Source organism: Phragmites australis, chromosome 1 (genome assembly GCF_958298935.1).
Source record: "Phragmites australis chromosome 1, lpPhrAust1.1, whole genome shotgun sequence".
Taxonomy (NCBI): Eukaryota; Viridiplantae; Streptophyta; class Magnoliopsida; order Poales; family Poaceae; genus Phragmites; species Phragmites australis.
The window spans coordinates 11,360,899-11,386,590 of record NC_084921.1 but is presented as its reverse complement, the minus strand read 5'-3'; the positions used below and the strand labels follow the sequence as shown (position 1 = coordinate 11,386,590).

At 47.9% G+C, this 25,692-nt stretch overlaps 2 protein-coding genes across 2 annotated transcripts; both read left to right on the top strand.

Moving 5' to 3' along the window:
- Positions 1-1,761: 1,761 nt before the first annotated feature.
- On the top strand, positions 1,762-5,253 carry LOC133909684 (SUN domain-containing protein 1-like). Its single transcript, XM_062352224.1, has 2 exons — positions 1,762-2,893; positions 4,622-5,253. The coding sequence occupies exons 1-2, from the start codon at positions 1,871-1,873 to the stop codon at positions 4,925-4,927; spliced, it is 1,329 nt and encodes a 442-aa protein (XP_062208208.1). The 5' UTR covers positions 1,762-1,870; the 3' UTR covers positions 4,928-5,253.
- A 7,571-nt stretch (positions 5,254-12,824) lies between these two features.
- Positions 12,825-24,223, top strand: LOC133909676 (cell number regulator 5-like). The gene is made up of 5 exons (XM_062352215.1): positions 12,825-12,973; positions 13,166-13,280; positions 13,783-13,959; positions 15,217-15,443; positions 23,608-24,223. The coding sequence occupies exons 3-5, from the start codon at positions 13,785-13,787 to the stop codon at positions 23,758-23,760; spliced, it is 555 nt and encodes a 184-aa protein (XP_062208199.1). The 5' UTR covers positions 12,825-12,973; positions 13,166-13,280; positions 13,783-13,784; the 3' UTR covers positions 23,761-24,223.
- The last annotated feature ends 1,469 nt before the right edge of the window (positions 24,224-25,692 follow it).

Genomic DNA, 25,692 nt, shown 5'->3' with positions numbered 1-25,692 from the left:
GTTATCTAACCAAACACACCTAACTACTTTTGTCACGCATCTGACCAGAAACAATTGTTTTTCGGCTTCAGAAATCAGCTTGGCTACTGTATTCTTTTTTTATATATATTTCACTATTCACCAACGATATTCTGCTCAGCAGCTCCACTATTTATGCATCATGTGACTTTATTTCTAAATGCCTGGTTGACCATAAACTTAGCAAGTCTGGGCTTCGACCAGAGTTAATGCACCCCTTTTCAACTTTAGAAAAGGAGGTGTCGTCCATGTTCTAATATACGTCAATGACATAACGATGTAGCTCATACTTAGCCAGGGACGGTCTCTTTTGGTCTTGTTAGAATCTAAATTACAGTAGAGTGAATATGTATTTCTGATATACTAATTGTTTATACCATTACATCAATATAATTATAGACATATCCCAATTATCTCAGTTCACATTACATTAATTCTCTTACTCATGAGAACATTCTAAGGATATTCTCGGAACACTATATCCTCACAGGACGTACATGTGCCATTTGATCCTTTGGCAACTTTTTTTTAGCCTTTGTCCTCGTGGCTGAGATGTTGGCCTTCAGAGCTTTCGCTTCACCTCGGGTTACTCTTCAGGCCTCACTGATATTATCGGGACTCCCGCTCTTTGAGGCTAAAGATTTGGCTATGAGCCTCTCATTTCGCGTCAGCTAAACCTGTGAGACAACTTCATCATTGTGTTAGCATTGTCAGTTACTTTCTATTTATAGTTGGATGAGAGTGATTGAAATCAATTTGACATGGTACCATTCCCCCAAGTGGCTCTTCGCAGTTGATGTCCAACTAGGGGGAGGGGGCAAGGGTAAGAAATAAGGTTAAATATTGGATATAATAATCAATTATAAACTTAATGTATAGAGATTTGAACGTGTCATAAGGGGATGAAAGTAAGAGCAAGATCAAATATTGGATACAGTAATATTTATCATAAATTTAATATATAGAGATATGGACGTGTCATAGGAGCACCGTCGAACGAATACATCGGGAATGATGTCGTAATTTGATTTCGGATAGGATTAAAAAAAATTAAAAGAAGATTATCCGTTAATTTCTCTTCTAATTTTTTTATTTATTTTCATGAGTAAAACAGGTCTAATATACATACCCGGTAAAAGGCGGGAGGCTACAGAAATAGTGTGGATGATAAAAGTGAATAAATTATTTAAATTTTATAGATTTTTATTAGATGAAAGGAGAGCATAAAAAATATGTGACACAAAAATCACCTCGTGTTTTATAAAGTAGAAAGATATGATGCTTAGCTGCCATAAACATTCTTACCAAAATGTTTTAGGGCTCCTTTATAACGTGGGAATTTTATAGAAAATCGTACATAAATTTTATAGGAATCCAGGATAAATATATGATTCGAAAAAAATTGCATATTCCAAAGGAGACCTTAAATTTGTGCCATTTAGTTTAAAGGGACGTTGGCTCGGATCCATACATTTTGAGACAACTGCGAATGCATCTTGGAGAGGCTTCTATGCTATTTGCTAGCCATAAAATGGCAAATGAATATGCTACGAAATCAAGAAGCAGCAGTTTACAGGGCATTGCGGCATGTTGCTTCACTTTTCTTATTTGAAATCAGATGATTTTTTTCGACGGCTGGATCTAGATCGGAAGAGCCAGTGAGGTGAAGGGCACAAACTGGCAGCGGAAGGCCGGAAGCGCCGTTTCAATTCAGCGCGTGCGTGCCGCGTGCGCCCCTCCTCGTCCTCCCCCCGCCCTCCCCTAAATTTCCCCAGCGATTTCATTTGCATTTCGATTTCCCCCCTCGTCTCCACCCAACCCCAACCGCCTCCCTCCTCCTCCGTCCCCACCCATGGCGTCCCCCTCCCTCGCCGCCGCGGCCACCAGCCCTGCCTCCTCCCCGCTAACCCTAGACCCCATCCCCCTCGCATCCCGCCCCGCCGCCGCCGCCGCCGCCCCGCGCAAGCGGCCGGTCCTCCTCCTCGACCACCGCTCGCACCCCGCCTCCCCGACGCCCCCCTTCCTCTCCTCCTCCGCCGCCGCCGCGGCAGCCGCGGCTCCCCAGGCGCGGAGGAAGAAGCCACACTCGTCGTCGCCCCGGCCGAGGTGGCAGACCGCGCTCAGCGTCTTCGCCAAGAACGCCGCCCTCCTCGCCGTGCTCCTCTACCTCGGCGACCTCGCCTGGCGCTGGTCCCACTCGCCCCCGACACCTCCGCCGGACCGCGCGGTGCTCGAGGGATACAACGCCCGCGTCGCCGAGGTCGAGGCCTCCCTCGCGCGCGCCTTCCGGATGATGCAGGTGCAGGTCGAGGCCGTCGACCGCAAGATTGGGGGAGAGGTCGGCGCCGCCAGGGGCGAGCTCGCCGCGCTGCTTGAGGAGAAGCGGCTGGCGCTCGAGGGCCAGCTCGCCCGGCTCGACGCCAGGGCCGACGAGCTCGGCGACGCGCTGACCGGGCTCAAGCGGGTGGAGTTTCTCAGGAAGGACGAGCTTGAAAAGTTTTGGGATGAGGTGAAGGGCAGCCTGGGCTCGGGTTCCGGGAGTGAGGTCGATCTGGACCAGGTGCGAGCTTTGGCCAGGGAGATCGCCATGAGTGAGGTTGAGAAGCATGCTGCTGATGGGATCGGCAGGGTGGACTACGCCGTGGCCTCTGGTGGGGGAAGAGTTGTCCGATACTCGGAGGCGTATGTGGCTAAACGTGGTGGTATCTTAAGTGGGTTGCTGGGTGGAGGTAATGCTGACCCTCAGAAGATGCTTCAGCCGAGCTTTGGGGAGCCCGGACAGTGCTTCGCCTTGCAGGGCAGCAGTGGGTTTGTGGAGATCAAGCTCAAGACGGGTATAATCCCTGAGGCAGTCACGCTAGAGCATGTCTCCAAGGTTAGACTTTTTGACAAGTGCCATCTAGAGAACTAGTAGTCTTACGTTGCTATGTGTTCGGTTATTGTTTGCAGTGTTGAATTCATATTCTGTTTCTTTCTTTCTTCTAGGATGGAGTCATGCATTATATTATTTCACCCACATGAAGTAGTACGATGGGCCAGCCCTTAGAGAAAGTGCTACTTGTTAAAAAATTAGGGTAGTTGCCTGATGGCCCTTAGCATTATTTTTGTAGCATTGAGTCCCATCATAGTCAACCGCGTATAGAGCCCTCTCCAAGTAAATTGTGCTTTATGATTAATATTCTTAACCATTTCATGTTTAATCAACTAGTAATTATTGTTCCACGCTTCCATGGCCATCATGGCATCATCATTACATGCATAGCCGATGCAACTAGAAGGAATTATACAGTAGAGATCCTACTTCTGCTAGGACTTTTCTTTCTGTTGTATGCTTATGGAAATTGAGCAAGACAAACTCTTTAACTCTTATGTTAATGCAAAATTATTTAACTTTTCAATTTAGAACCTTTTCAAATTGTGATACGGATTCATCGCTTCTGACACTGCGCTCTGGTCCAGCGCATCTTATTAAAATAAATTCAAAGAACCATATCTTCCCAAGAAGGTTACCACTCTTATTAGCCATAGTTAGCCTCTGGGATAAGGCAAAATGCTTTATCACTTCTACAGTCATTTGTCTAATTTGAAGCCAATACTGACACTTTCTTTTGTTTCTGTTGAAAAATTTATAAAAACTGTTCATCAATTTTCCCCTAGTTTATTGGAATGATTCCATAACTTTTTATAGTCATGCCTTGTCAACCTTGCAATGAATAAGATACATGCCGATTTACGTATCGCAATGGGCAATCTGATTGAAAAAAATAGAGTATATCGTATGGTTGTACCAGGTTATGACCTGTACATGATTGTTGGGAATGTGCTAATTGAATATTTGTTGTTTGAAACCTGAGTTTTCTTGATAGTATTTGTTTGACAGTGTTATTGATAACTATTCCTAACAAATGAACATGTATTGTTGGGTTACTGTTGAAGAGGATGAATGCGATACAAAGACAACTCCGTTTATCTTTGTCTAATCTTTCTACTTAGACTGCACATTTTGATCTTTTTGTTCATGATCCGTTTCCAAAATCATCTAGATTGTGTATCAACTGATGCTTTATTTTTTGGCTTTGTCTGTTGTTTCTTGATTGTTGCAGTTGGTCCTGTAGGGTAACGTTTATCTTTTGAATAAAATTTTTCTTATGTGCCCTGTTAAGCTGTTACTATAACTGTGGCAATATTATCAAGATGCACATAACGGTGCAAGCAATTGCTCCCTCTTTATTTTATCTAAGATGGCAATGCTGAAGGTCAGCTGGTAGATTGCTGCTGTTGGAGATACTGGTAATCTTAACCAGAAAGGGGAAAACTCTCATAAGCATGATCTGAGTTGGCAGTGTTTTCTGGGTTAGCATAATTTTTTGTTCAGACGAAACAAATATGCCTACTGAATGTATTGAGCGTCTATTTTGAACTGACAGTAACTTTAAAACCAATTATCATGATATTTTATTGTAGAGTATATCTTTGCTGTCTCTTCTGTTTTATAATTGGTTTTGATATCCTTTAAATCCACAAGTATACTTTACTTGTGCCCAGCAGGAATATTTCCTAGGCAACAGAGACCTGAACACTTACTCTGGTGCATGACATGCAGGACGTGGCGTATGACAGGTCCACAGCTCCAAAAGACTGCCATGTATTTGGATGGTATGAAGAGACACCCGGTGAAACCCCATCAAGTCATGCTGCAAAGTTGGCTCTCTTGACAGAGTTCACATATGATCTGGAGAAGAACAATGTGCAGACATTTGACGTAACGGCCCCAGATGTAGGTGTGATCAATATGGTCCGGCTGGAATTCACTTCGAACCAGGGAAGCTCACTGCTGACCTGCATCTACCGCATCCGGGTGCACGGCCACGAGCCAGTGTCTCCAGGAGCTGCAGGTTCCCAGGCCTGAGGTGGGGAAGAGCCTTGTTTCTCTATGCGCGTTTTGCTGTAGGGCTCCCTCTCTGCCCATTCTAGTCTCTAGGATGTTGTCGTGTATACACTGTAAATCTAGCAACTGTTTGGTGGTATGTTCCAGTCCATTGATATGGTAGATGCTTAGTTTGTGCCACCCATGGATGGTCGATGTCATTTTGTCCAGTAATGTAGCGGGTGCATTTGGTAGTTTGAACTTGGTCAAGGAAGGCTTGGAGCAAGTGTTGAGAAAAATGGTTCTGTTCTCTACGTTATGTTACAGCCACACTTGCATTATTGGAAAAATGGTTCCATTTATGTGGATGTCCAACATGGGTTACAATTATAGAGATACGGAGGGTGTGAGTACAAAGTAACCAGTACAGAGTAATATCTGATCCTCTATTACAAGAAAGATACGTGCAAAACTCCTACGTACGGGCCTAGGGGCTCACGCAACTTGCCTTCGGTCCCCCTCTGTAATATCCTGTATTTTAGCATATTGATTATTAACCAAATCTCAGTACAAATTTGAACTTTTTATAAATTATAGTCAAACTATAAAAACACGAATTGAAACAATCCTATGCATACTTTAAAAAGTGTCCACAGAACAATCAACACCTCAGATCTGTCAACATCCAATAAATATAACAACTAAGATTTGTTTAATAGTATTTCTTCAATCCAATGGTTGAGAATGAGTTGTCATCAATTATTAGAAATTATTATGTCCATCGCTACAAGCATCACGAAATTATTTGAATCATCATTTCTGAATTCAATAACCTAGATTGCATTGTCCCTCCATCATCCCCTTACTAAGTTGACAAATCATTGATTTGCTTAATAAAATTTGCTCCCATTAATTCTAGTTGTTAATTTCTCTAAAAAAAAAATCATGCAATCAACTGAGGATCAGATTTAGCACCCAACCCCCTTAGACATGGTCAGTTTCCTATTAATTAATTTAGAATCACACACAATCATCTCCCTTCCTAATCAATTACTATATCAATTTAAAAACCATAGCCTCTATGATTTCATTCCGCACATAGTGTCAATTTAGAAACTTTAGTCAATCAATCAATTAGCTTCCATCGACCGATGAGCACATCACAGTGGCATACTCCTCAACATGCGTGTCTAAAGTGGATGGCCGGTGGGTGCTCTATCCTAACGACGACTACGGTAACACGGTTGAAACAAGTGCTGCCACGCTAGGCAAGATGAGACATGTGTTTTTCAATGAGATCGTGCTCTCCGTGTTGCTTGACACTGATGGTCGGTAGTGTGTGGCCATGGCCATGCTCGCGAAGTCCACAGAGGTCGTTTTCTGCCGGGTCGGGGTCGACAGTGCGTGGACGATGCTCGACAGCTAACTGGAATGCTCTGGACTTCATTGTACACTACAAAGAGAGCTTCTTGGCAATTGACTGCACTAGAGATATCTTAATATGAGCAAGATTGCCACTGGTGCAACCCCGACTATGAAGCTAATGTCATCACTGTCACCACCCGTGCAGCTCAGCCATCGTAACTACCTGGAATCAAACGGTGAGCTGCACATGGTCAGCGCCATGGTGAACATGTTACACAGGGCACAACTTTTTACCTATAGCAGGGTGTAGGGGTGGCAACGAGTCGGTTCGGGGCAGGTGGAGCGAAAACGCACCAAGTCCAAAACCCGAGACCTCAAACTTGACCAGGCCCAAAAATGGTTACCGGGCGCAAAACGATTCTCAACCCCTTCGGGGACCTGAGACCCATTAGGGATCCAAAAGTCGATTGCATAGTTGGCAATGGTGTACTGCGGGAGGGCAGTGACAACTACGACGACGACGGCGAAGGCAGAGGTGGACGAGGGCAAGGCATTGATGTACTGCGGGAGGGCGACGATGACGGAGCCGTGCATGTGAGACAGTGACGACGTACTGCGGGAGGGCGGTGGCAGCGGAGCCGAGGAGGTGACAGAGCCACAGAGGAGGGCGCAAGCGAGGTGTCAACGTATTACGGGAGAGGGACTAGCACCCACGGCGGTAGCCGATAGGGCCCCTCGGGCTCAGGCTAGGCTGTAGGGTGGTGGGACTAGGAGGAGGAGGGAGAATAAGGTAGTTGGGCTATCTCGGGGCCTGTGGAGGCACTTGAGCTGTTTTGAGGCCTATGGGGCACCCACGGGTGCAAAATCTACCCCGACCCCAGACCCGACTTGGTCGGGGCTCCGACCCGATGGCCCTACAGGACGATTTCAACACCCACTCCCGCTCCCACTGGATTCGAATTCCACAGGGCCCTGACCCGACCCAGCTTGTTGACACCCTTAGCAGGGTGATATACAAGTGCAATGTCCTAGATCGGAGGCTGGAGTGGTGCATGGTGAACGACGTTCGCAACCTGATACTCTTCACATTGAAGCATTTCAATGATAGCTTCAGTGGAACCAACGTCTCCAAGTACAAGAAGAACAACATTTACTACTCGTAGCCTTTGTATGCGGATCAATATGACTTGACCTATTATTTGGAGATTGTTGTCATTGCTACAGGCACATTGAAAGTGGCAACTTTCCACTAGAAGATGCAGGGTTCTGAGTCTCTAGGTTGGATTCGACCGAATCTCTGGAAGGGAGATATATGAATATTGATTGAATGTTTATATAGTAGGGTAAGTGATTTGTAAGTGTTTGGTTCATGACCGCAAGTGGCAACAAAAAGTTTTAGATTCATTATATTTGGATATTTCTACATGTCACTTTTTTGGTGGTTCTATTTTTTATGGTTATAATGAGCTATTTGATTATCTTATACTTCACAAGTTGTCTTATTATACAATTTTATTTGTTCTCAAAACATGCATCATCATATTCGGTTGCTTGATTTACTTTAACTTATAATATAACAAGTGTTCGTATAATTCAGAAATTGCAGTTGTACAATTTCTCGTGCGTGTCGCACACGCACTATTGCTAGTTGAGATAAGTATCTTAGAATCAAAACCTCAAAAGTCAAAATTGCATTAAAGTGCTCATGCTGCATTTTGGAGTTATTTGGCTCTTCTGGAGTTTTATTTGTGTGGAGATTATCTTTAATCTCTACGAATCCCAGATCAAATTCATGTCCTTTTTTCAATGTGAAAGTTTGAATTTGAATAAGGTATTTAAATCCTAATATAATCCCAAATGGATATCTAACCCCAAATCTATTCCTAAATCTATTTCTAATCCCTAAATCTCTCCCAGGCCGCATTCCTTTTTCCTTCTCACATCAGTCCAACAACAGCCCAATTTCCCTTTCCCTTTTTTCTCTTTCTTTTCGACCGTGCTGACCCAACCCAATCCGGCCTTTCGGCCCAAATCCCCAATCCTTTTCCATTTTCTCTTGTCTTCCTTTCTGACCCAGTTCAGCCAGTTTGGGCCGGCCTGCTTCACTCCTCACAGCACCGGCCCACCAGGCCCAGCATTTCAGCCCGCACCGCACCTCCTCCCACCTCCCGATCGCTCCCTTCCCTTCTCCTCTCTGCGCGAGCCCGAGTCAGCGCCTCGGGAGCAAGCACACCGTCGCGCCTCGCGCGCGCACGCCCTCTCGTCACAAGATCAACCAGCGCTGCCGCCCCGCTCCGTCCTATCCACGCGCGGTCAAGTTGTCGGGGCAGTGAAGCCCCGCCGGACGCACGCGCCCCGCCCCTCCACTCCGGCTCTGAGCTGCGCCGGGACAAGTTCGCGTGCACCTTACCCTTCCCCGCTATCAAAATGAAGCGCCTCGCTCTCCTAGCCCCGTTTATTCGCTCTGTTCGTCGAGACCCCCACCAGAACGTCCTCCTCCCCAAGTCCCCATTCTTCTTCTTCCCCGGCGAGCAACGCCGCCAGCGGCCCTCGACTCCGGTAAGCGTTTCTACCCTTCTCTTCCCTTTACGTGTGCTCCTCTGCATGGACGTTATAACCATGCCCATATTTTGGTTTTGCAGGGAGTGGAGGAGCGGGAAAACGAGCTCGAACCAACTCAGGCGAGCTCATTTGGGATTTTGGGCTTTGGCAGCCTGTTCCGACTCCGTCGGTGAGCTTATCCAGCTTCTGCTTCTTTTATTCGCTCGATTTTATGATTCTTCACACCGTCTTCGTATCTGTTTCTCACGAATACGACCGAAGACATCACTTCGACTTGGAGGCCGAACCGCCACCGCCGAGTTCACCGTCTTCTTCACATCAGGCTGCTCTCAGACCCCTCCCTGAGCTTGGTGAGCACAGTCGGACCTACCTGCACCTATCCTGTGCCTCTAAACGCTTTCTCTACGGTCGCATCACAATTAGCACCGCCACCGCACGCACGTACCTTTCTTGTTTCTATCGCCATCTTGCTCGTCGCCGGCGCCCTCTGGTGCCGCTACGGTCGAGCAAATGCCCCTGATTGCTTGTCTGAAGCACTGCAAGGCTGAGGCGCTTCCCAGTGCAGCACGCGGGCCCCTAGCTCGTCTTCTCCGCGTAGGGGCAGGTCTGCCGAGCGCCGCCGCCGCCGCCGCATGGTTTTCTCGCCGTCGTCTGTCCTCCCGCGACCTGGTCAGCTGCGCGCTGTCCTAGGAGATTCACTAGCACGCGTAGAGGCCAGGCCTAGTGTCCTTAGGACTAATGCGACGCTCGCACGCTCACTTCATCGGAATTCGGAAACCGAGCACCGCCTCCTTCCTTTCGTCGCCACCGGCTGCATATTCGCTTTCCCGAGCCATAGGACATCTCCTTTGCGTTCGTGGGGTCCTTGGTGCTTTTGCGCTTGTCGGTTCCGTCGCTAACGCTTTGCGCGCACATTTCTGATGTGCGTCGCCGCTTCGACCAACTCCGGCGAGCTCGTGCCGCCGTTATAGCTCGCTTCCGTCCAGGAGAACCTCACCGCCTTGCTCAGCGTAACGAGGAGATTCCCAAGGTGTAAGTCACGTCGAGCTTCGCCATCGCTTAATATTGTTGTTATATGTAATATTGACAACCATAGGATTTATCCCACGTTAGTAAAATTAATATCGTCGGATGATACCTTGAACTAGTATGTTTAGGGATGTATACTCAACAGTTTTTGGAGATGTCTGTCCTCTCTACGGAGAGTACTCATTCACTTAATATCAACCGTACTTTTGCAAATGTGTGAACTGTGGTGTGTTGTTTTATGTGGATACAAATGGTAGGTATGGTGTTAAAAAAACCTTGAAAACCCGTTTTGAAGGATGTAAGGTTGTCTTTTGAGAGCAAATTTGTCTTTTGTGGTATTAATTCTTGCTAAAGAAGATACTAGCTGATCATGTAAAAACCGAATCGTGGTGTCGTTGTACTGTGTTGCCCTTGCGCAATCCTGTTATAGTACGAGTCTTAGTCCTTCATCATTTATGGTCGATCTAGACAATTACTTGGAGGGCTGAGAGTAGCAGGAATCAGAGACAGATTAAGCGCTCTTTGTAATGGATCAAGCACTCTTCGAGAGTCTTATATCATCCCTAATCATATTCTCTTCATTTCATTCCTTTCTGGATTCCCTTCCTCGTTCTTATTCCCTTTATTTTCTCTCATCTCCAACAGCTTCCCTTCGAAGAGAATCGCGAAGGGAAATAAGAGAGAATTCCATCCTGAATGGAATGATCCTGAGAATCCCGTCATGAAAAGAACCGTAAAAGGAAACCGTTGAAGCACTGAAAGGAACGAAAAAATCCTTCACGATGGGATTTTAATCCCCGAAAAGTAAGTGTTGCAAAGGAGGCTTACAAACTGGTTGGAGACCATAACTTTGTGAAGGTCTAGTGCCCCTGGGTGTCCTGTAGTGGAAGTCTGACAAGAAAGGATAGGCGATAAGTTTAAAGGATAGACGATGAGTCTAGTTATGATTTGCTCCACCGCAAGCTACTGTTGGAAGCGGTTGAAGGGGTGAGTATATTGTGTGAGTAAAGTTGTTTATATCTGTAGAGTGTAAATTTATTCGAATAGCTATGTCTGTGATCATGAACATGCAAAGTTATGGCCGCATAATGGTTAGCGTTGGATGTGTATCCCTTGATGTATAAGTCGGTTGTGTGAGCATGTGTTTTTGAAGAACGTCAACATAAAGATGTCGATCAACGTAAAAGATGGTAACTGAGAGGAATGAATAGCTTCTTTTGGACCACCTCAATAATGATTAATTTGGTTTTATTTAATTACTTTGAACTGTAGGTTACCCTTAACTCACTTTGCATATAAAACTCGTTTTATGCTCAAACTATAGCCGTATGGCTTGAATTCTTGTTTTCTCACCTTTCATACTCATTATTGTTGCTTTTAGATGAAGAGTTGGAGTATGACTTTAACTAGGATGGTGATGATGAATAAAAAAGACTAAGGTTGCGTTTGCCCCTAAGTTGTCTGTAGGTAGGGGTGTAATCGGATCGATATAGATGGATATAGTTTTTCTGTAGGTAGGGGTGTAATCGGATCAGATATGGATAGATATAATATCATGTATCATGTCTCATATTTTTTCTCGAAATCGGAATCGGACACGGGTAGTGCTGGATAATTATTTCTTTATTATGTATCATATACTACATTTTTTCTTGGAGTCAGACACGGATAGTGTCGGATAATTATTTATTCATCATGTATCATATCCTATATTTTTTCTCGAAGTCAGAGTCAGAGCGAATTGTCGGATAGATATCGGTTAGTCGGATAGATGAAATTTTTTCACTTCATTTGTATCCCTACATAGCATATTAAATAGTATAGTGGTGTAATCTAAGTGAGCACAAAGAGTGTGACCGGTGAGATATGAAAATAAGAGCATTTAATATTATTTTTCTACATATGTGTGGCAATATATATATATATATATATATATATATATATATATTATCATATTTTTAAGTAAAATCAGAATAGATTTTTTCGTAACATCTAACAATCGGATACTTCGGATGGATATCAGTCATCTTGTATCATATCATATATTTTTCTCAGATTCAGAGTCAAACACAGATAGTATCAAATTGTATCAGACACAGATAGCAGTCATCTTATATTTGCTTCAAACCCTTCTAACGGTTAGATGATTGAGAAATATCCATCCTATTTGCACCCGTATGCAATCTGCTATATTGTTCCATTCCTCTGTTTTGTTCTGTCTTGTGGCCTGCTGACCATGACGTATAGTATCATAAGTATAGGAACTTGTAAGTATTAATCTTCACAAGATATTATAATTGAATGTATGACTCTGATATTATTTGTTTGTAATATATGCATATCGTATATTGATCGAGACACTGATAAAAAAAAGCATAGGAAACTAAAATTAAGATACAACATCCTTCTCTTCCACCTCCTGCGTCCTTACCGCTAGCAAGGGAAATAAGATTGTCTGACTTCACCGGAGTGAAGTCTGGTAACTTCAACAAGCTGCAAACTGTTGATTTGAGATAAACGAGTTAGATTTGATGGTATAGCGATATGAACAGCAAAAGGTTGGTACAGTAACTAAATAGATTTACTGTAGTTCTGTTGCTACAGTATCAATACTATAATATTTCTATTGAAACCACTATTTATCCTCTCATGAAATACTGTTTCTATCTGACTTTACCGAAGTGAAATAGGAACCGGGTCCCCGGCGAGGACGATGCCGTCGGCGAGGACGAAAGGGACCCGTCTCGCTTTCTGATACATTAGCATCAGCATAATTTAATTACTAATTAGGGCTCGGTTTCTCTGTTAGCATCAGACTGGCTGTTTGGAGCATTGAATTTCGTATACAGTAATTTACGTGGAAGAATCGTAAAAGTCTAAGAGATGTTATCTCGAATCTGCCTTTGCTGTTCCCGTTCTCGCCTAAAGTTGGCCTTCGGTGCCAAAGCCGAGCATCCACTGATCCACATGTCCCGCACGGATCTCAAAGCGCTGGCGCGGCTTCCACGGGCCAGCTCCTCGTCGCCCCGTGCGTGCGTGCGTGCGTGCGTCTGTCGTGTTCCTCTTCTTCCCCAACCCAGCCAATTGAGCCGCCGTCCGTCGCAAGGAGCTCCCGCCGGCGGCGCAGCGCAGGTACGGCCCCCAGGCGCGGAGCCGCCGAATCCTTCGCCGCCCTTTCGGCTATTGATCGGCCATTCTGTCCGATGCTACGCTGTGGCGCGGCATTTCGTCCCCTGTGCCTCGCCCAAATCTCCCGTCTGATTCCTTGCCGCGTAGCGCCCCTACTGATCGGATTCCTTGTCCATTCGTGTCTGGAATGCGCAGGGCCAGACATTCGGCGGCGAGAGCGTTCGGGGCGGGGAAGAGGTGGTCGCGGATCGGCGCACGCAAATTCGGGCCTCCTTGCTTGAGACTTGAGAGGAGTTGTCAATTTTTGTGGGTAAGCTACAGGTTCCTCTCACCCATTTGAGTAGTTTACAGCTTGCTTTATAGATCCATAATTCCATTCCTGGTTTGAGCTCATGATTCTGACTGCCTGCCGAGTTGGGAAACTATAATTCCACACAATGGCTGCAGCGTGACGCAAGTGGTGTAATTAGCTCCTCCGTTAGCCCATTGGAATTGGTGCACATATGGAAAGTTTTCTCTTTGACAGATTATATCTTATACTCTTATAAGCAAACTTTACTGTTTATTTGGAATTATCTGAATTTAGGGCATAACAATTCGAACAAAATTTTTTTATTTAAGGCATGCTGAATTCCTCTTTTGATCTGTAATTGTATTATTGTAACGTCAAACACGCATGATAGAAGTGTGCATTTTGCAATGTTATTACCAAGTTTGGTCTATCCAGTTTCCAGTGCGTTATGCTGTATGTGCTCCTTGATAGTGAAGCCTTAATGTTTTTTTAATGAGATCAACTGAATTATTTGTCACAGGGATGGCCGGAAAAGGAAGCTATGTTCCGCCTCAGTATGTTCCTTTATATGGCTTAGATCCTGAAGACAATTGTGTTCCTCCTGTGGAGGAGAACCATGCGACACGCCATAAACTAAGCCGCGATACGACACAGTGGTCTTCAGGCATCTGTGCTTGTTTTGATGATCCACAGAGCTGTATGCTACTTTCTGACCTGTGACCCCCTTGATTTACAGAAGAAAAGATAAAAGGTGCTATTTGGTTGCATGATAGGATGTACATGATAAGTAAACAGGAAACTGTAGTGTCTTTGTTTCTTTGTTATCAAATTTGTCATGTTATGGTGGTTATGTAGCGTAATAGCCTAATAGGATTGAGTGTGTGCTTCAGATAGAAATTTTCCCTCAGCTATGGCTTATTAGAATAATCTTCCTTCTGATCTGTAACCTTTCCTTGCCTTTTTTTGGTTACTATCACTTGCTGGTGGTGTTCTAGGCTAAACTAGTTCTTGTGGATAACGCAGCAATATCTCTGCATATTACGTGGTAGGTGGCCATGAATGCAAAACTAGCTGTCTAGCATATATATCACCATCAACTAACTGATGTTCAAGTTAAAACCTTAAAGCAATGTGAAAGTAATGCGATATTGTTCCATAACTTTTATTTTGTTAGTGCAGTACAAATATAAAAGCTGTCCTGCGCAATATTCTCAGCGAATGACTAGGGTGATCTCATTGCAGCAAAACTTGTACATGGTAGATAATCTATGTTTGCGATTCGTTTTATTTGGAGCTTATCAATAGCCTTATGCTGCCTTTTCATTCATGGGTAGTAAAAGATTGGAAAAGGTTAGAATTACTCATGTTGCTTAGTGTAGTTAATTACCATTTGGATGATCTTATGCAGCTGAATCCGGAATTTTTTCCCAAGGCATTTAAATAAAATATTTGTAAGATTGGGTTTATACAAGTGTTACCTTGTTTGAATAAAGCAAGTTAATATTTGGTATAATCATGCTCATTGCTCCTTTCCTTTCTTCTTTGAGCTGTCTTTCGAAATCATAGTAACAAGGTACTTCTTAATACGTATGTGACTGCCCAGCTTCGCATGGCATTGGTAAAATGAAGGAGGTTGGAAGAGAATACATCATTCCTAATGCTTCCTAGCACTTTAATATATTTGTGTTTCATAAATTGATTCAACTGCCAGCAAACATTGTAACCACGCTAATTATGACCAAACAAGATAGGGCTTAGATGGAATTATGCTTGAGTAACACCTCTTCTTTCTATATATGGGGTCTCACAATATTTCATTACTTTCTACTCCTTAAGAAGCATTATCATTTATCAATTCAATTTGGAAGTATTATTGTCAAATGGATAATCATATAATGTTTACCTTTACTACATAATAGGAAAATTCCCTCAGATTTTCTGACCATATTTCTAGGTTGTATTGGTGCGACTTGCCCCTGTTTCCTTTTTGGAAAGAATGCACAATTCTTGGGATCTGGAACTCTTGCTGGATCATGCACTACACATTGCATGCTTTGGGGTCTTCTTACAAGTCTCTGCTGCGTATTTACTGGGGGCCTTGTATTAGCAGTTCCAGGGTCTACTGTTGCTTGCTACGCTTGTGGGTATCGCAGCGCACTAAGAACAAAATACAATCTTCCGGTATGCAGTTTGAACCTCTGCCATTTATTATACGATCATTTATTATTTGTCATTTTCCTTGGTTGTTAATTTCCTTAGCATCCCATAACATTTCACAGCCTGTAATTTGGTTATTGGGATTCCGGTAAAAAAATGGTTATTGCGATGTCTCCGCAATATTTTACCTTTTGATTTTAATTTCCACGTGACTCTCACTTGGACTTCATAGTTCATAAAGGGAGGCATCCTGCACTGTTTCTAATATGTGAGCTCCACCAGAGTCGTCCCTCTCCCTATGTGTTAGGGTAAACACCCGCCGGGAGGATAGCCAGGCGACGTCGGCTGCTAGAGGAGGGATTCGATCATAAATCGGGGAGACAAAATATTTGGAGAGATTTTGATTAATTCTTCTTGCTTTATTACAAAGGGTGGTAGCCGTATGTCTTATATAGACCTACAAACACCTCATTCAAATCTAACTCTTATATGATTTAAACTACTAACTTATCTCTAACTCTTATTTAATTTAAACTACTAACTTATCTCTCCAAAGAACGCATAGAGGGTTTGGACAAGCAAATGCTATCTAATCTTTCCAAATAACAAACTAGAAGATAAAGTAGACTGTATGTGCTACAGTACCGCGTGGTTACTGTTTGAATACGTGAACAGTAATTCCTGCACATAACTTCACCCCTCCTTGCAAGACAGCTCATCCTCGAGTTGTGGTGGTGGCCAAGGCGGTATCCTTTGGCAGCCCTGTCGACTGTGTGTAGCCTCGCGCATAGACGCTAATGAGCGGCTTCCTCTAGGCCGCACCACTCCGCTATGCAAACGCATAATACGACCGAACTTCGTCGCGTGCTGACCCCATCCACGCCCGCGATCGAACGAACTAGTAGATGCCCGGCGAGCCGCACCGCACTTCGATCCACACCGAAGAGGATCCCGAATGGCACCGCCTCGCCCCAAGAAGTCGATTGTCGTTGTACCACACGTGCATGAATGCCGTTGTCGCTCTCGATCGGCGTCGGCCTGCATGCCTCCTTGCAAGACTCCACGGTGGCAAGGTTCAAGGAGGAGCACACCACCCCAACCTGCCTACAGTGTAAGCATGAGAATGATTGCAACCATGCCTTGTATTGATCAGTGTTACAGATACATATACAAGTGCATGAGCTAACTGCATAAGCTACAAACGAGGAGAACCACGGGACGTGGTCACCGCATGACTGCATGCTAACACCCCCGCGCAGTCTTGACGTCGGAGTCGCCGGAGACACACAGACTGGATCGAAATTCGTTGAAGCTTGCTGTGGGCAATCCTTTGGTCATCACGTCGGCGAACTGCTGTGTCGTAGGAACTTGCAGAACCCGGCACTCGCCTATGGCCACCTTCTCCCGAACGAAGTGAACATCTAGCTCGATGTGCTTGGTGCGCTTGTGATGGACAGGATTGTTACTCATGTAACAGGCGGACACGTTGTCACAGAACACCACTGTCGCCTTGCTGTGGTTGTGCCCAAGTTCGCCGAGGAGCTGGCGCAGCCATGTGCATTCAGCCACAGCGTTGGCCACGCTTCGGTATTCCGCCTCCGCGCTTGAACAGGACACCACTGTTTGCCGCTTACTCGACCACGAGACCAGAGCATCGCCGAGGAAGACACAGTACCCGGATGTGGAGCGGCGGGTATCCGGGCAACCGGCCCAGTCGGCGTCCGAGAAGGCGACGATGTCGAGCTGCTTGGATCCGGACAGATGGAGTCCCATTGCACTGGTGCCACGGACGTAGCGCAGTATCCGCTTCACAATGCCTTGATGTGCCGACGTCGGTTGATGCATGTGGAGACAAGCTTGTTGAACGGCGTACTGGATGTCCGGCCTCGTCATGGTGAGGTATTGAAGTGCCCCGACCATGCTTCGGTATGTTGATGCGTCGTCCGCGGACAGTGGTGTGCCAGAGGATGCCGAGAGCTTGCCAGCTGTGTCGATCGGCGTCGAGCACGATGTGCAGTCAGTCATTCCCGCACGATCCAGGAGATCAAGTGCGTACTGCCGTTGGGTGAGAAAGAAACCAGCTGCGGTACGACGAACTTGAATCCCAAGGAAGTAGTGGAGAGAGCCCATGTCCTTGAGTGCAAATTCAGCGTTGATGGAGGCAGTGACCTGGTGAAGTAGCGCTGTGGACGACGCCGTAAGGACAATGTCGTCCACGTAGAGAAGGAGATATGCTGATTCATTACCTTGGTGGAGGACGAACAGCGAGTTGTCCGACCGGGTGGGCTTGAAGCTGAGGTCACCGAGGAAGCTTGCAAGCCGCCTGTACCATGCGCGCGGCGCTTGCTTGAGGCCGTAGAGGCTCTTGGAGAGGTGGCAGACGTGGTCACGACGCGACGAATCAGCAAAGCCCGCTGGTTGTCTGGTGTAGATGTCCTCGTCGAGCACGCCGTGGAGGAAGGTGTTGTTGACGTCCAATTGGTGCACAGGCCAGTCGTGCGAGGCGGCAAGCGTGAGCACCGTGCGCATGGTGGCCGACTTGACGACGGGACAGTATGTCTCGCCGTAGTCGATGCCCGCGCGCTGAGTGAATCCCCGGACGACCCACCTCGCCTTGTAGCGATCGAGGCTTCCATCTTCCTTGAACTTGTGACGAAAAATCCACTTCCCACTGACGAGATTCTTGCCCGAGGGTTTGGGGATGAGCTCCCACGTGTGGTTGGCTTGAAGGGCATCGAATTCTGCCTGCATCGCCGCGCGCCAGTTCGGATCCTTCAGGGCTGCATGCATTGATGTGGGAATGGGCGAGATGCTTGTTGTCGTTGCCACCGTCGCATACTTGGGGTTAGGCTTGAACGTGCCAGCCCGAGCCCGAGTGATCATCGTGTGCCTTTGGACGAGTGGGATGCTTGGCGCTGCCGTTGTCGGAACAGACGAGTCCACGGAAGATGGAGTGGGCGCGCCTGACACCGTAGGTGGTGGGGGCGAGGACGTAGTTGGCGCGGCCGATGTGGCGGAACGTGGCGCAGGCTCGAGCGGCGCTGCGGGAGCCGCGGCATTCGCTGGGGCGCTCGGCGTAGTGGGCGTCGCATCGTGCGCCGGTTCGATCGGCGTGGTTGGCGCCGTTCGTTGCCGAGCCGGGGTGCTCGGCGTCTGGAAGACCGAGCTGTTCGTGGTGTCGAGGTCTTCACGCCAGGGTTCGTAGACGTGGGGCGATGTCGACGGCGCGGCGAATCGGGGGCGGAGCGGGAACGTCGCTTCGTCGAAGTAGACATGGCGCGAGACGATGACGCGTCTCGACGCCAGGTCATAGCACCGGTAGCCTCGATGATCCTGCGAATAGCCAATGAAGGCGCATGCCACAGAGCGTGAAGCAAGTTTGTTAGCGCTTGTGGCCTGGGTATTGGGATAGCAGAGACATCCGAAGACGCGAAGCACACTGTAATCGGGAGCGCGCCCATGGAGGAGCTGAAACGGAGTGTCTAGCGACTTTGGTTTGCAGGGCCGCCGGTTAAGAAGAAAGGTGGAGGTGTGGAGAGCTTCAACCCAGAACTTGGGTGAGAGCCCGGCGTGGAGAAGGAGGACGCGGACACCGTCATTCAGCGTACGCAGGATGCGCTCGGCCTTTCCATTTTGGGGGGAAGTGTATGGGCAGGAGAGGCGCATCACGATGCCATTGGAGGCATAGAAGGAGCGTAGAGTGACGTTGTCAAATTCACCGCCATTGTCGGATTGGATTGCCTTTATAGGACGATCGAACTGGGTGCGAGCATAGGCATGAAACGACTTGAGTGCAGCAGCAACATCGGATTTGCGTTGTAGAGGAAACGTCCAGACAAAATGAGTGAAATCATCAAGTAAAGCAAGATAATATTGATAGCCCGAAAAACTGGATTCGGGGGAGGTCCATACATCACAGTGAATCAATTCAAATGGTGCTGCTGTTTTTGGAATGGAGGAATGAAAAGGTAGTCGAACATGTTTGCCGGTGCGGCAAGCATGACAGGTATGCGACAAATCTTTATTACAGCTGAATTTGAAATGCTTGAGTAACTGAAGAAAGCTCTCCTTGCCGGGATGGCCGAGGCGCTGATGCCAAAGATCAGCAGTGATGGTGGCGAGACAGTGTGGAGAGGATGGCGGTGTGGACAGCTGCAACGGGTACAGGTCGCCGGTGCTGTCACTGCGGAGAATCACCGCCTGGGTGTGCTGATCCTTGATAGAGAAGCCAAGTTTATCAAACTCAACAGTAATGGGATTATCACGAGTCAAAGCACGAACAGAGACGAGATTTTTGATCAGGGAGGGAGAGATGAGAATGTTGCGGAGAGCAAGAGGAGAAAGAGAGGTAGGAATGGTGGAAGAGCCAACATGTGTGATCGGTAACAGAGATCCGTTGCCGACCATGATGTTGGTGGAAGAGGAGTGAGGGTGGATGGAGGAGATGTTACCAGAGCCGGAAGCCATGTGAGACGAGGCGCCCGTGTCGAGGAACCAATTGCCGCCGGAGTTGTGGAGGGAGAGATCCGTCAGCGCAGCAAGCAACTGAGGGTCAACGTTCGTCGACGAATCGCCCTGGGCACTGGTGGCGACGTGGGCCTGCGGAGGCGCGCCGGAGGGGCGCTGGCCGAGGATGCCGGCGTTGTCGCGTGGCGGTGGGAACGGCCAGGCGTGCACCAGGCCAGTCCACGGGTTGACGTCGGGCTGGAAGCCTGCTGGCGGTGCAGAAGACGTGGAGGAAGCCGTGCTGGACGGCTTCTTCTTCTTGTTGTTGTTGAACGAGGAGGCCGACGAGGATGGCACGGGCAGGCGGTGGTTGGTGCTTGAAGAAGAACCGCCCGTGGGGCCTCGCGGCTGCTGCGATGGCAGGTGGACGGACCGGGCTTGGGCGAGGAGCGCCGCGGCAGCCTGCAACTTGGCGGATTCGCCGATCCGATGTTCCTCAAGTTGGAGCATGGAGCGCGTCTTGAGGAAGGAGGGGAGGCGCTTGCGCATTGTGATATGGGGAACGGCTTGGTGCAGGCTGGGGCCGAGACCCCGGATGATGTTGAGGACGAGATCGGGCTCGGTGACAGGGGCGCCCAGATTGGCCAGGCGATCGGCCATGGACTTCATCCGAGTGCAGTAGGTGAGCACGGACAGATCGCCCTGGAAGAAGCGGCGAAACTCGGCGTTGAGGTAGACAGCACGTGTCGACCTGTTGTCGTGAAACAGATTGCGAATGCCGCGCCACAGAGAGAAAGTAGAGTCCTTGTCGTCGGAGACGACGCTGAGGAGGTCGGGGGCGACGCGGTTGTAGAGCCAAGAGACAATGGCGCAATCGTTTTGCACCCAGTCGGAGTCGCCCTTGGGTGGGGAGCCATTGACGTGGTCCCCCAGGCCATACTGACCAAACACGGCGGAGAACGCGCGTGCCCAGGCCGTGTAGTTGTCGTCGTTGAGGTCCAAGACGATGGGGACCCTAGACTGGATGTTGATGGACTGGACCACCGTCGGAGGAGCGGGATCAGAGTGGAGTTGGGCGGTGTTGGGAAGACGCAGGCTGGAGTCGACTGCCGAGTCCGACGAGGAGGAAGAAGAGCTCATGGCGGCGATGGGAAGAGCAGCGGAAGTTTAGGATCGGGAGATGGCTGATACCATGTAAGCATGAGAATGATTGCAACCATGCCTTGTATTGATCAGTGTTACAGATACATATACAAGTGCATGAGCTAACTGCATAAGCTACAAACGAGGAGAACCACGGGACGTGGTCACCGCATGACTGCATGCTAACATACAGCCCTTCGTGGATGTTACCACCCGATGTGACACCACAACCATCGCAAGTAGAGTAGACGCGTTCGCTTGTCCACGCAGCAGCGTTGCCGTCACAGGACGTCGATCTTCAAAGCTACCATGCCGGTGCCGCTTGAAGAGGCAACGCTGTTCATGCTGAACAAAGGTGCGGCAGTAGCAATGACGTCGTGCCATGCACGCCTCTACCACCACCGCCGCATGTTGAGGCAACGCAATGACTGTTGTACTGGCTGGCATGGCTATGCTCCTAGACGTGCTAACAATAGCAGGTGGTTGTACTAATTGTGCCAAGGCCTCTTGTGAGCGCTTCAACTCTATCAATTGCGCAATCATGGCTATTTGTTGAGAAGACATAGTCGCCATCTGTTGCGCTAGTTCGCCGATCCATTGTTGCACGCTCTTCTACAGATCAACCACCACCTTGGCCAAGGCATCCACGGCCTGAGAGCTAGCGCCCTCACTGTTTTTGGAACATGGTGTCTCTGATACCAAATGTTATGGTAAACACCCATCGGGAGTGTAGCCGGGCGTTGGCTGCTAGGGGAGGGATTAGATCATAGATTGGGGAGACATAATATTAGGGGAGATTTAGTTTAATTTTACATTGCACTGTATGGGGATACAGATACGGGGATACAACAATACAGGGATACGGTAAACCCCAGATATAATATTATAACCGTAGTCAAATTGTACATTACATAACAATATAACATAATAATATCATAGAAATATATGATAAAAAAACATGCTAAGCTCATCAAGAAGTGACAAGAACTCAATCTTCCCCTCCTCAAATTTCTCCTCAGCACCTAGCAAGATAAGAGAAGGATTGTGTTTCACTTCCACTATTACTAACAGGTTAACAGAGGAAGATGGAATCAGGATAAGAGAAGGATTGTGAGGAGGATGGAATGGAGAGGCAGGAGAGCCATACCGGAGTGGAGTGGAAGGGTGGCGGCGACACGTCCCCACTCGGCGGCTACGTAACTTTGCGGGGCGGCGACAGAGTGTCCCCACCCAGTGCCGGTGTGCCTTTGCTCCACCGGCAGAGAGGAGGGGCGGCGGTGGCGTGTCACCACCCGGTGGCGGCGCGCCTCTACTCCACCGGCGGAGAGGAAGGGCGGTGACTCTGCGTGTTGTACCTCTGATCAATCTCGTGCTCCTCTCAAAACCCTCTCACATGGGCCGGGTTGTATCCCCTATGTATCCATGGAGTATCCTCTCTGTTTCCCATTTATTTTGTATTTATTTGAAATCGAAAATAAGGGATACACGGGGATACGCGTATCCCGCCGTATCCCCATATTGTACAGGTTCTGGACGGCGATACGGCACATTTGGGAAGTATATGCAGCATAGGATTAATTCTTGCTTGATTACAAAGGGTGGCAGCCATGTGCCTTATATAGGCTTATAAATATCTCATTCAAATCCAACTCTAACTTATATGTAACTCTTATCTGATTTAAACTACTACCTTATCTGTAACTCTTATCTGATTTAAACTACTAACTTATTTCTAAATTCTATCTAATTTTTCCAAATAAAAAACTAGAAGATAAAGTAGGCTGCGAGGGCTACAGTAATTCCTGTACGTGAACAGTAATTCCTGCACATAACACTGCCTTTTCTAATACTAAAAAAGATGCTAAAACTGTTTAATATATGATTGGGACCAAGTTTATTTTACACATATGTTCCATCTTATGGCCTTCATCTAGTCCAGGCAGCACTTCAAAGCAATCACAGTTGCAATTGCGTTGCATGCAGCCAAGTCAATGAAATTGAATCTCTTAGTACTGAAAGAAACAGGGCTTTCTTTGTTCACCCCTGTGCCTCGCATACAATTTCATTGAGCAATACAGGTGACAACGAAAATGCCAGCCTCTTAATTTCAGTACCTCAGGACAAGGACATGGGACTGTGGATTCTAATTAGGCTTTTATGAGTAGGATGCATAGTTCATACATCTACAGTAGACATGGGAGGTTTATAGTTTGATTGCAATGTCTTTGGAACCGGATGATTTGGAAGTTGACTTATCAGAGTAAGAGCTGGGAAGTAACTATTTGGATGAAGGTGGCTGTATGATATATGACACGATAGATTGATTACTAGTATTACATGGGCGTTTACAATGAAGACGATTGCAGTCAAAAAAATCTGATTAACTAGCTTTAGAAACTAGTCATGTTTGGGTTTTGACTGTATGATCCTTCTGGCATGCTATAACAGCAGCATAATTTGCAGAGTTTCAGTATTCTCCTCTCATCCGCATCACAAAATCCTTTTTTCCCCCTGTGTCGTGTTGCTACATTTTTTCCAATAAAAATATGCCTTTCCTTGAGCAAAAAATTGTTCATCGCAAAACATTTTCCTTTTGCAGGAAGCACCATGCGGGGATTTGACGACACACTTATTCTGTCACTTGTGTGCCATATGCCAAGAGTACAGGGAGATCCGCGAGAGGACAAACAGTAGCACCTCTTCAGCTCCTAATTTGACTCCACCTCAAATGCAGACGATGGATGAGCCTTGAAATTAATAGAAGATACGAAGGTATCCTGTCTGACAAATCTTTGGTTGGTGACTTGGTGCTGCCTTTGCCTGCTAGCGTTATTTTTGTTGTTGTACTCTGCTCCCACAGTATAACTATGAAATCTGGTTTCATAGTGTTGTTGTAAAGATGACTTTTGAACCAGTGAGTCACAGAGTTTGTACGCATAGCTGGATCATTGGACTGTAGCCTCGCCACCGGCGTGTGCTTCATGATGAAGCCCCGCGTCGAGACGACTTTGCCCTAGATTAGGGGTTGAAACAGCCGAGCCGAGCTAGCTTTTGGGCAAGCCGAGCCAAGCTCGGGTTGACTACTTGACCGAGATAAAAAAGAGTTTGGCTCGGGCTTGTAGCTGGCTCGAGCCGGTTCGACTTGGCTCAAGAGTCTAGTCTGCTGGGCTGCTGGCTGCTCTGAAGTTTGTCCTCTATCTACTCACCTAAACAGCCCCATCAACAACTAGTAGCCCTAATGCCAATGATGTCATCAGGGGAAGAGCAAAGTAATTCACCGATGATGTTGTACATTCAAGTTATACGATTGATGATTTGAATTCTTACAGGGTGGATACTACTCACTAGTACAGTTGAGAAAAAGAAATTCAAGCCATTTGAGTGACTGTTGAAGAACTCACTAGTACCCTGCTTCTTCTAGCTTGGGCTACCAGCCACAAAAGCATGTGAACATGTGCACCCCTTGCCTAAAAAGAAGGCTATTAAAGCATCACACAAGCTAAGTAGTATAAGTACTTATCAAGCTTAAATCGACCAACAAAATTAGTTTTTGTTGATCGACATCCGGTTGTTGGACTCGTCGCCTTGGACAACCGTGGACGAATCGACGGAGCCACCGTGAGCGTTGGCGAGGACGACCACCGTGGACGAATCGACGGAGCTAGTGGGAGGATGTCGCGGACGAGTCCTTTAGTTGCTTCGCTCACGAAGGCGTTGACTCGCATCGTCGCTAGCTCAAACTCAGAGAAGTTCGCGGACTCCGCGACTGCGGCGTAGTGCCACGCTGAGGTGTCTATGAACTCCGGGGTGAGCACCGAGTTCCGGTCCACCCAGACGCTGCACGCGAAGGACGTCTACGGGAGGCGGAGGTCGTGGAGCCTGATGACCAGCTCGGTCGCCGCGGCGTGGTGCAGCTCGTCAAGCGACTCCGACCTTAGGAAGCTCAGGAGCTCGCACTGGGTCTCGCCCCGCGTGCCGGCGGCCACCAGCGCGAGCGCCGCGTGGAACGACTGCGGCGAGACGATGAAATACGCGCCTTCCCACCGGCCGCCCGGAGGCTGACCTTCCTCGCCAGGGGCAGGCACGACGCTCTGACCGCGTCGCAGCCCGACACCGCCACGGCGACAGCTGACCGGCCGCCATCGGGTAGCACATCCCACTCGCCGCTGTCGCCTGGCGTAACAGCTCCCGCGCGGCCCAAGGGCACGTCACCGGTGGGTTCTCTTGCCACGTTCCACCGGAAAGGATCATCAGGACATGGCGCGAACACGGGCGCGCGCGCGCGCTCGAGCGCCCAAGTGTGCGGCGTGGCGAAGGCGAACCAAGGCCCCGGCCTGCGCCCGAAGCTCAGGACGCCCGCCTTGAGTTCTTGGCCCGGGTTCCCGTCACGAGCCCGGATCTCGTCGTTGTCGCGGGAGGCTGCTCGCATCGCGATGGGCGTTCGGTCGTCACCATCCGTCTCCGGCCGGCGGTAAGGGTGGTGTCGCCGGCCGTGGCGACGCCGCTGAGCTGCACCTTGCGACTCCGGCAAGCGCCAGTTGATCATCGCGTGCACCGCGTTGGCTTCGGAGCTCAGAGTGCTCCGGCTGCCGACACGACCGTACGCACGCGTACGGCGCCCGGAAACTCGTGGATTCCACCTGCGACCGCGACGTGGTAAGCAGAGTCAAACGCAGCACGTACG